The sequence below is a fragment of the Phalaenopsis equestris genome, unplaced genomic scaffold (assembly GCF_001263595.1).
Source record: "Phalaenopsis equestris unplaced genomic scaffold, ASM126359v1 Scaffold000021, whole genome shotgun sequence".
In the NCBI taxonomy this organism is placed as follows: domain Eukaryota; kingdom Viridiplantae; phylum Streptophyta; class Magnoliopsida; order Asparagales; family Orchidaceae; genus Phalaenopsis; species Phalaenopsis equestris.
Window position 1 is genome coordinate 37,448 of NW_018164463.1, and position 11,973 is coordinate 49,420.

At 33.5% G+C, this 11,973-nt stretch overlaps 1 protein-coding gene across 8 annotated transcripts in view; it reads left to right on the forward strand.

The window, feature by feature from the left end:
• LOC110018406 overlaps window positions 1-11,973 on the forward strand; it is a 37,404-nt gene that overhangs the window by 18,234 nt on the left and 7,197 nt on the right. For 6 of the 8 annotated variants that reach the window (XM_020715710.1, XM_020715713.1, XM_020715711.1 and 3 more), the window contains 3 exons: window positions 6,326-6,472; window positions 9,797-10,002; window positions 10,177-10,330. In XM_020715710.1, the coding sequence (XP_020571369.1) occupies window positions 6,326-6,472; window positions 9,797-10,002; window positions 10,177-10,330 (507 nt within the window). Of the gene's footprint in view, window positions 1-6,325; window positions 6,473-9,796; window positions 10,003-10,176; window positions 10,331-11,973 lie in introns of those variants that run through there. The other 2 variants (XM_020715707.1, XM_020715714.1) reach the window with 2 other exon arrangements.

An 11,973-nucleotide genomic window follows, 5' to 3' on the forward strand; every position in this document is an offset into this window, starting at 1 on the left:
CTCATTCACTAGTTTTCTAGGAGTAGTCGACAGAAAGGTTCTACGGCTAGATCCTAGGCTACTAAGGAGGGGAAAATTACACCTCGACCGAAAGCGAGGTCAACAGGCACCACTCCTCTTCTCTACATCGCAGTGGAGGCCTTTTGGCTAAAGCACGGGCTCCCCTCTTCTTTTGCACGCGCGCAAAACTCACGAGAAGTTTTCCGTCCTTTCCTATCGCACACTGAAACTCATCGATGCAGTTCTTAGAACCAAAGTTCGATTATCTGCTTGATTTGGTTTGCCATATTACGTCAATCTCTCTGTTGCGAGCACACGAAGTCTGTCTTCTCCCAAGGTAAACCGTTCATGATCGGAGTATGCATGTGCTTCAAATTCTCTCGATCTCGCCTCCATCTCACGTCGATTTATAAAACGAACACACCCCTCTAATTCTTGACCTCTTGCTTCATTTCCCTCTCTTCGACTCCCTCAATGCAATGAAACGATGCGTCATCTTCCTCACAAAAATTTTGTCCTTAAAATTTATAAATTGATCACAAGTCATTTCTTATCAAGCAGGTCGACATGAACTATCCATAAATTTCATGATGAAAATCAGTGGTCATTCATTAAAAAGATGAAAAGTAATTACTCTAAAGTAAAGACCTTATATAAAGCAACTTGACCATACTCCTCTCATTAACAAAATCAGGATAACAATATAAAATTTTTTTAAAAAATGCTATAAAAACATCTTTATATGTAGCAAAGCACCAAATTCATCTGACGTTATCACCATCAACAGCATTTAGACTCACTATGAGTGAGGGAATGAACTTGAGTTGGAACAGTTTATCTTTATTGAACTTGGGTAGGAACTCAAGCTATATACACTATCATTCTCTCCTCACCTGCAGTCTTTTGTGCAGGAGCTTTACGTTATTTCTGACCTTCAGTCTCTTCTAGCCAAGCGATGAACAATATCTTGATTAATGACCAGACTGATAACTCCAATTGTGTTGGAGCCCATTAAGCATTTACCCTTATGTTGTCTTCTATATTTGACACAAGTGACTACAGTACTCTCACTTGTACCTCTGCTAAATTCACTCGAATTGAACTTGAACATCTTTCCATTAGATCCTTCTAATTGATCCACATATTATTCTTCCTCAATACACTTCCTCTTGTACGTCTCCTTACGCTTCTGAGTAAGCTGATAATTTATCTCTACTCTTCTAGCTTTCTTTCCATTAGATCCCTCTAATTGATCCACATATTATTCTTCATCAATACACTTCCTCTTGTACGTCTCCTTACGCTTTTGAGTAAGCTGATAATTTATCTCTACTCTTCTAGCTTGTGCAACTAATACTGAGTATTCATTGATCCCCAAAGACACTAATGACCGTTTGATCAAATTATTTAATCTTGAAAGGAATTTGTAGCACTTTTTTTCTGCAGTAGTGTATTTCTTAACAATGTAGTAAATTTTGCTTCGTACAACACGACTGTCTTTTCTCTTTGTATCAATCTTGGAATATCCTTAAGTACTTATCCACAATAATTGTATCACTTCCAATAGGATGTTATATAGACTATTGAATTAACTGAGTCATGGACGTCATCATCTGGGTCAGGAGACAAGACATTCCTGTTCATATTTATAGTAGGTTGTACTTCATAGTTTTCTATCAGACCCCCTTCTATAATTTCAGATGTATCTTTTTTGCCTGAATGGATATAATTATTAATTTAAGTTTACTTAAAATTTTGATTTTATTATTATTAGGGTGTGTTTGGGCCGGCAGGTGACCTGCGGCACGACACTGTGCTGCTACTTTTGCCTGTTTGGCCGCGCCTCCCGCGATTTGGTGCGAACGCAAAAAGCTCCCTGTTACCTGCGACCCAGCTTCGTGGATCGACTTTTTACCCCCGTGCGCCCTTCTGTGACGGTAGATCCCGCGAAAGAAGAGGAAGCCTTGATATTCTCCCCTCTCCTCCGTGATAGAAAATACGGCCTCGACTGAGGGAGTAACAAGCGAAGGAATGGCTTTCTCAGTCGGAAGTGTGGCGGCCTTCAACACACTGTCCTCCACCACTCGGATCCATAAACCAGCACTCTCAAGAGATCCTCAACAGCGAGCGTCACCTATCGTCGACTTGAATCGCTCCTCCTATGCCTGCAGTCTAGCTTTCCTTTCTTTTTGCCCTCTTTTTTCCCCTTCACCTCTTCGCTCTCCCAGATGGAACCCACCGACAACGAAGTTGGAGGAGTCGCCGACATCGGAGCCCATTAAAGCTCAGATAGAGGCTGCTGCTGCCAGTTCTACTCGCAAGGGTGAGGATGTCTTCGCAGTTGTGATGGTACGATGCTGAATTTCCGGAGGGCAAATTTTTTCTCGGAGTTTTTGTGTTCTTCTTAATTCAGGCTTCTAATTCATCTTGTTATTTCTGAATAGTTATTAGATTGGCTCGAGGCAATCATTTTTCTTTAACGCACTTATTCAATTTTTCCTCTGAGTTTTTGTAGTTAGTAAATGCCCATTTTTATTTTTTAATGTGCTATCAAAAATTGAAATTGTTATTTCTTGATTGGTTCAAAGAGAAGGGGAATGGATGTGTTCTTGAGAAAATGCATTTCGTTAAATTAATTTCAATTTCAACTTGGCATTATCTTCATACTGATTCATTATAATATTAGTCGTATTAATGGACACCTCTAAGTGGTCACCTACTATTTGCATGCCTGCTTTACATAGTTTTTGGTCTATTCTGTTGTTTACGGGATTATTTGGATTGAGATTTTTGTCAGCGATGATGTTAGCTAACATATTCACTATGGTGCAATTGACTGTCCAATTGTTTTTCCTCATGGATGCAACTCGCTGTGTCATGAGATGAATATCTGTAATTCTGGACTGTTTTTATTTGAACTTTTTCCTTAAAAAATATCAAATTTATGGCTTTTGAGATTGACTAAAAATTATATAAGTCTATTTTTTACATGTTTAGCTTGTAAAGTGAATTTCTGCTTCTGATGTATCATCTATAAGGTTGTCATTGTTCCGTTTCAAACAGTTTAATTAAATATGGGCAAAATGATCATTTTTCTAGAAACAGCTGTCGCACAGTTGTTTTCACACAGCTGCAATAAACAACCAGTCAGCTTCCCTGCAGCAGCTTTCCCACAGCAGCTTTCTGGGGTAGCGCAATTACAGCGAAAAACTGAAAAGCTACAGCTGCGCCAAACAGAGCCTTAATCTATAAGGTTGTCATTGTTCCGTTTCAAACAGTTTAATTAAATATGGGCAAAATGATCATTTTTCTAGAAACAGCTGTCGCACGGTTGTTTTCACACAGCTACAATAAACAACCAGTCAGCTTCCCTGTAGTAGCTTTCCCACAACAGCTTTCTGGGGTAGCGCAATTACAACGAAAAGCTGAAAAGCTACAGCTGCGCCAAACAGAGCCTTAATTTTTTTTATAATTATCATTTTGATTCTTTTATCAATATTGCATCAATCTTAAACCTTATCTCTGACACCTTTTTTTATCATAACTTGGCTCGAGACTTGGATTTAACCAAGGTGGGTAATGACGATCGGACGTTATGAATTAAAATTTTTTATATTTATTTTATATAACTAATATTTAATTAATGAAAGAGTTGCTAAAGAAAGTAAAACAAAGTAGTACAATTAAGTTTACCTCTTTGATTGTATGTGTCTTCTATAAATATTTTCTCTTCTATCGTCTCACTTTAAATTATCTAATTAAACCTGAAATATTAGTTTAAAACAACAGTGAGTTAATTATAGCTAGTAAATACTCACGCTCCTAGATTACAGTTGCACAATGAATGAGAAAACAATATGTTTGCCAATTGAACTCTTAATAAATCAATAATAAAACATATGATATTTTATGAATATGATCACTCTTGATATTTATCATATTTAATGTGTTTTACTATATCAATAAATTGTCTATATCATTTATATATGTACAACCGTCACATGAAAACTGTTTAAAAATTCTATTAGTTTACTTTGATATCAATATTTTTTTCTATATACGTGTACGAGTACCTTAGCGTCCTCTTACTAGTAAAATAAGTGAGTGAATCCATTATAGTCAATCATACATATACAATCAATCTATGCGTTTCATATTAATCATAAGTTTATATCACCTAATAAGTAATATTTAATACTATAATGCATAAAATATTTAATAATTTGAGATTATATGCATTCATATTGGAATGATTGATTAAAATTAAGAATATAAATATCTAGTAATATCATTATTCAAGTATGAGTAACAACTCATGCAACTGGTTTAGAAGAGATACAAAAATGATATTATAATTTAATAGTACGAGTATTCATCTCAATTACTGATGATTTTCTTGTCAAACGTTCTCTTCACTTATTTCCAATGAAAACATATAGTTAAATGTATAAAAAAATTATTATTATTATTATTATTATTATTTATTATATGTTAATATTATTATTAGAGGGCTATTTGCTTTTATTTTACCATTGATTTATCATATAATATTAATTATTTTATTATTCTTATCCTAATTATTATCTTCATTTCATAATAGAAATTTAATTATTTTTTAAGCAATTTAAACTTAATAAAATATTGATAATAAAAAGTTGGTTCTCTTAATTTAACTTTTTAGTTATTTTATGTAATTTATATCTTTCCAATCACGCTTTATGATTTATATATGCATACATTTATATTATATAACAAATTATTATTATTTATTCACATGTAAATTATTTGTATGTAAAATTAGCTCATATTTTTAATAAACAATTAACACTTAAATATATCAAACTCTAACTTTTCTTTACTACTGCTACTCTTTTCTCTCCAAATCTGAAACATCTTTAACTTGAATCCAGATTTTATTAAACTTTATTTTTAATAATTAATAATTAATAATATATTAAATTCATAACTTTATAATTTTAAACTCTTACCTTTCAAAGGTTTGGTCTCCCCTACCTCACGCAGAGATGCATGCGGTGTCCGATCCTGACCATAGATCATGGTGATCAACGGTCAGGATGCAATCAAAATTTTTTTGAAAAAAAAAGAATTTAAAGTGGGTCCCATTGAAATACATCCTGACCGTAGATCACGGTGATCTACGGTCAGGATGCAATCAAAATTTTTTGAAAAAAAAAAAATTTAAAGTGGGTCCCATTGAAATACATCCTAACCGTAGATCACGGTGATCTACGGTTCGGATCGGATACCACATGCAGACATCTCTGCATGCGGTGTATGTATGCAATAATTTTTCATGTATCTCTGCATGCTGGTGTTTGTAATACACCTTGAAGATAATGGGGATGGTGAAGATCTTAAATGAGGTCAAACTCTAGCATTAGAAATTAACATGCAAAAAGATTTTCCACCTTCAAGCTTCTCTCCAGTAGGGTAAAATCCAAATTGAAATGGTAAACTTTTGAGGATATCTAGAGCTTATGCATTCCAAATTAGATAAACTTATGAGCAGGAAAGTGATAGAGAATATGAAAATAAAAAATCATGCAATTTTGATGTGAAATGAGAGAGGTGAGCTGGAAATATTGAGAGGACGTTGCAGGGGTTTTGGGAGCAGTGAATTAGGAATAGAGAGACATTAGGATGGATTGGAATAGAGGAGAGAGAAACAAGGGAGAGGGAAACCGTGGCATATTGAAGTAGCGAATTGGGGGAAAATCCTAGGTTGCCTTATTCTTCATTTCTATCATGACCCAAGGAGATGATCTATTTATAAACCCTTGTTAGCCTAATTTGTAAATACTGCAAATGCTAGCAATTTTCAAGTTCTCATCACATAAAACAACAGAAACTTAATAAATATGCATTACTTGAGTAAATAAACAAAAGTTGATTAAAATGACTACTAAAACTATCTTGATCTTTGATTTGGGTGATCTAGTTGAGCATCGCACACTTACAATTTCATTTTTTCCCTTTATAATTACACTTGTCTCAAGCTTGTTGATAGCTATGGGTTCCATAGCGTAACAATCTGATCTTTTGGCTCAATCTATTGTGATAAACCAGGCTCTTAATTCCATCGACAAGCTTTTTTTTGTTTTTTGGACTATAATCATGTAATGCTTTAAAATCAACCTCTTTTTAGACCTAAAAAGACTTGAAGTGACACAGTGGCTGGAAATGTTATTGCTTTATTCTTCTGTTGAAAGTTTTGGCTCAATATTTTTTCTTGACTATTAACATTTGCTAAAACTGATGCTGACAATCTTTAGGGTTGAAAGATTTTTTTTGAATCCTTATGCAGGAGACCCATGAGGGACTATCTCAAATTGTATCACATTCTTGGAATTTTCATGTTTATGGGAAATATAAAGATTCTCTCGAGGAGAGACAAAAGTGTGCTGAATTGGCAAAAATGGGTGTGAGGAATCGTCGTTCCAGATGCATGCAAGTAAATTGATTGCACACCTTTCCGTTGTTGATGTTTCATTTTCCTGGTTTATATCATCATCTCAAGTACATACTATTTAATGGAACATTTTGTTGCATTATGAATGACCTTTTGTAAAGGATATGTTTCTTTTTTGCTCTACGACCAAGCTTCACTTGCTTCAAAATAAACAAGATATTGATTATCATTTCTGCTATAGGAAAATTTCAAGATGTTAAATTAGGGTTGCATCTGGGCTTATAAAAAAGCTTGAAACTTGAAATTTGCTCAAAAATCTTGAAGCTTGAAATTTAGTCAAGAATTGCTTGAACATTGATCGAGTCAAATATAAATCAATATAATTTCAGTTGACATTGGCTTGCTTGATTAACTCAGATTTGGCTCTATTTGTTCTTTGTCGATTACAAGTTTCACAAATTTAAGCAGTCTCGTTTTTTAGCACGTGAGCGAAGGGAAATTCAACAATGAAAATGTAGAAGGTAATTAGGAAAAGAAAAATATAATATTGCTCCTTTATGTATAGTTCTAGGAATTAAAAGCCATAATAGGGAATTCACTAAGAAGTAGGGTTAGTGGGAAGTAGAGGCAGAAAGGGAAATAGCGGACTGGATGTCGGCGGTTTAAAATAGGTAGAATTAATTGTGAACCAGTCCCAACAAGGTTGTCAGCGAGAAGTATGATGGGAATCAAATGTGTTACACTACACAGTAGGAAAAAGAGCAATAACAGCAAGACAGGAAAATCAAAAGAATTAGAGAAACAAATGTTAAACCAATTTTGAAGCTAAAATATACTGAACTTAGAATTCCATGAGTTGTGCTGAAACTTTTCAATTGTGAACTATTTCCAACACGATAATTAAAATAATATAAATACATTCCATCCTCATTAGAACAGTCATTTGCATAAATTGCACAAGACAAGCATCAACAACAACAACAACAGCAACAACATCAACAAAAACAACAACAACAATAATAAGCATTTATCCCACTAAGTGTGGTCAACTACATGAATCTTTTTTCTCCATTGTATCTTATTGAATGTCATATTTTCATTTACTAATAAATTAAGATAATTTTATAAAACATATCCAGGTATGTTTAGGTCTACCAATTTGCACAAGACAAATTAATGAAAAATTACGTCATAAGAACTGAATCTAATACTGATCTCAATGTTCATTTTTTATTTTTCTGGCGAGTATACATCAATAGATTTTTTTTCAATTTTTCTCAACTTGAAAATATTAGGCTGTGATGAACTGGGCATTTCATATTCATGAGTACGTTTATATACATTTTTGTGCTTTCTGCAAAATAATCCATGCTTTGTCAGAAGAGGGTTTATCATAGCAATGTAGATCTCTAATATCCACTATCAGTAGTGGTCCCAATCTCATCATCTATAATAGCTTCAGAAACAAGTTGAGTAGACTTATCTAGTAAGGTGTTGAAAGTGAAGTCGTATGGAAGGGATGGAAAGGGGAATTGGTGATACTGATAGTGGTTTCATAAATTAAAGTTAAATTAAATACTTTGAAGATTGAATTGAAATTAATGTTTTTTGGGACTTTAAATGTAGGAAATTTTAGGATTTAGCAACACCTTTACCATATGCCTCATTTTGAATTCCAAATAATTTTTCTTCACATTCGAAGCATATTTATAATTATTATCATAGTTAATAATTAGTTTCCAACAAATATCATAATGCGTGTCATACATATACTATGTAAATTTATTAAGTCTAAATTTATCTGGCAAAATCGATTGATTTTCTAGGTTACCATATGAAAATTTTAAAAATAGTTGCCTGAAAACATTTCAATAGATGAATTAAGTACAAATTTTGCTCTAGTTAGTATCAAAATTTCAATTTGATGCATGTTTTTTTGATCAAATAATATCTAATTCGATTTGTCTACAATTTATAAGTGATCAACAATTCAATTTGTCTACAATTTATGAGTGATCAACAATTCAAAATATAATTTCATAAAAACATCTCATAATCCTATTTTTTCTCTGATTTTCTTTGCACACTTAGTGAGCCCATTGTTGTGCCTCTCATTCCAACTCTTTTTCATCTCTCTATTCTCTCTCTATCTTAAAACTCCTCCCTACACCTCTCAAATTCACTATTGAAGTCACACGAGGCTGATGGAGCAAACTTGTTCTCACATGCTATGTGTACGTCTCATTCTTGACACGGTAGGTAAACCATAATGCATTAGTTTGGTGATTTTTCTTTGCAAGGACACCCCTCTTAGCTGTTTATGGCGAGGTGTGACAACTCCACTCTCGATTATGTGCTTTGTGCGCTACCCATACATGGCTTGCTTGCCATATTTTGTGATTTAATATTGGCTGGAATGTACTACACAACATCTATACATACTTATTAGGTGTAGTCTGACCCGACACATTATCAATTATCACATCACGCAAAAACATCTCAGTTTAAAAGTTACAAACTATACTTTTTGAAACAAAATAATGAATGAAAATTCAAAAATATTGAACAAAAAATCCACAAAGAAAACGAACAATGCATTAAAATTGTACCCAAATTTCTAAAAACGATGGAAGACTTCTAGGAAAAGTCACAGATGAAAGTTGCATTGCAGCTATAATCCCGGCATGTAAAAACCCACACAAGGGAATCCAATGATTGCTACACTCCTGCAAATCAAAGTCGTGTAACAGGGCCTATTGGGAAGCAGAGGCATGAAATAATTGAAGTATCGGAAAGCAGGAGATAGTCAACAAGCATTGGTAAATATAGCAAAAATCAACAACTATTTGCCAAAATATTAGAAAATAGAGCAATAATGATAAGACTATAATTGGGACAGTAGGGAAACAATTGTTGCACCCGATTCTTCTCCAACTCAGCAAACCTTTGAACTGAATTTGGACTTGAGTCGTGATGAACTTGATATTACACGGGCTGAGTTGAAACCTTGTAGTACTGAAACAATCCTAACAAGATAATGCAAATGATAGAAATACATTCTATTCTAACAGAACCATAGAATAACAAATGGGAAAAATTAAAGGAAAAAAAAAACATCATATGACTCTGGAATCTAATGCTCATCTCAATGCTGAATTTTTGTTCTTTCAGTGATTATATATATTTTAAAATTTCCATTAGTACGCATGTCATATGTATTTCTTTATATGTTACATGCTTTTCTATTAATTTTTATATTCATATATATAAGTGTACACTTTCATCATTATTTCCCATTGGCATTTTCTTTCCATAAAACTATTATAAAATTACCTGTTTTTTCTTTTTTTTTTCAAATAATACCAGTCTTGTCAGATGCCACTTCATCCTATTACTCCGAGCAGCCTGCTTGAATCAGTGTGCTGGTCAGTATCAGAGCCAACTTTCTCGGCCAGCATCTTCACAGAATCCTCTGAGATTGATGACGCTAATTCAGTTTTTTATGATGCTCGAGGGGATGGAAGGGATTCTGAAGCATCAATTGAATCCTGTTCTCGTGTGTTAAGAGAAAGGTATTCAAAGCACTTGAATAATTTTTTTCTTGTGGTACATCTCTGGTGCTGGTAAAGCTTTGTCCATTCATCTGGGTTGTTTGGCTGGCTGACAAGCCACTTCATTGGCCGCCACAATGGAGCTTGGCTCTGCCACTTTTTTTAATTTTAAATTTATGCACATTGTTTGTACAGTGAGAGAAGTGAGGTGATATTTAGGAATCATTTCCTTACTATACTATTCCCGGTTGATCGGTTTGGTGAGCTTGGGCCTTCTTCAAGAGCCTTCTTCAGTGATGGTGGCTTTACTCGCCTACAAGTTTTGGATCACATTTACAACTTCTATCAGGTATTTGCTTTTTCTTATTTAATTTTGATCATCCTTATAAAACAGTTAAAACCATTTTTCTTATATTCTTCGAAGCAATTTTTCATGAGTATTTGATCATAACCCCTATGTACCTTAATCATGCTTTCATTGCTCGCATCAGAAATAACTCTTACGTCCCTAAATCTTATATTGACATAATTTCATGGTTTGCATTATAGGTCCGTTATGTTAATATAAGAATGAGATTTCACAAAATAACAGAAGTATGTTAGTGGAGGGACAGTTACATCCCAAATCATCTTTCACCAGTTCCAAAACACTTAATTTGCAAACTTGATAGGGATCTTAGAGTTTGAGAAAAGATTGATGCAATGAAGGGAAATTGAACAGAGATTTTAAATTTAGGCAATTTGTGACTGGAACATGAAATTGACACCATATAATGACTCACATCCCCTTGCATCCATCCATAAAGTTAAATTAACTTGTGAATATATTTTCAAGGGTTGCTATATGTCAGTTGTGGATGGTTCACTGGTATATATATCGGTTGAGGATGGTTCATTGTAAGCGGGTTATGATATTTATAAAATATTTGATTTTTTTTAAGAAAAAGGAGATAATGGCAATTTTTTTAATTCTTATATTTTTATATATAAATATTATATAAATTCATTTTCATCATGAAATATATAACTTCTAAAATTCAGGAAAAATAGTTAATAAATAGAAAAATATGTCTAGAACACACTGGTGAAAACAATTTAAAAAATGAACATCAAATGGTTCCAGAAAGTCCATTTGTATAAGGATGTATCAAATCCTTAAGAAAGAAAACTCTAACGAGAATTTTTTATTTCTTACTTATGATACCCATAATAATAGGTAAAAATATACCCAAAATATAATCAAGTGTACGCTACAATCTAGCGAAGATTTTTTATAATTCAAGTATGAAGCAAAACTATGAAAAATTGATCAATAAATTGAGCATCAAATTAACTCAAAAACTTCAAAAAAATCAGTAAACATAAAATAAATACGCAAGATTTACCGATTTCAAAATTATTTCTCAACAGGCTCACTGTTATACTATAGTAGTAGCCGTTACATTCTCCCCTCAGAAAAAATGTCGTCCTTGACCTTCAAATTTCTAACTATCAAACTTATATGGATAGAACTGCCTCATATCAACTTCTTTTTTCCAAGCTGCTTCTATTTTTGGTCGGCGCTTTCACTGAACTTTAAAGACAAGGATGTGCTTGCTCTTCAATTGTCTCACATCAATGACTAAAACACTTTGGTTCTTCTCTATAGGTTAAGTTAGGCTATATCTCAATCTCATTCTCAAAAACTCTGTACTCAACATCAGAAATCCACTTTCTGAAAACAGAAGCATGAAACACATCATACACGTTCGACATATAATTATGTAGTAATGGTCGATAAGCAGAATTGCCAATCCAACCAATCACCTTAGAAGACCCAATGAATCTCAGACTCAGCTTCTCAACTCTACCAAATCTACCTATCCCTTTCGTGAGACCCACTTTCAACAAAATTTCCCACCTGAAATTTAACTGCTCGACGCTTTGGGTCATATTGCTTCCACTGTATATCTTGTGCTGTTCTCAATCTATCTTGGATTAATCTGATCTTTT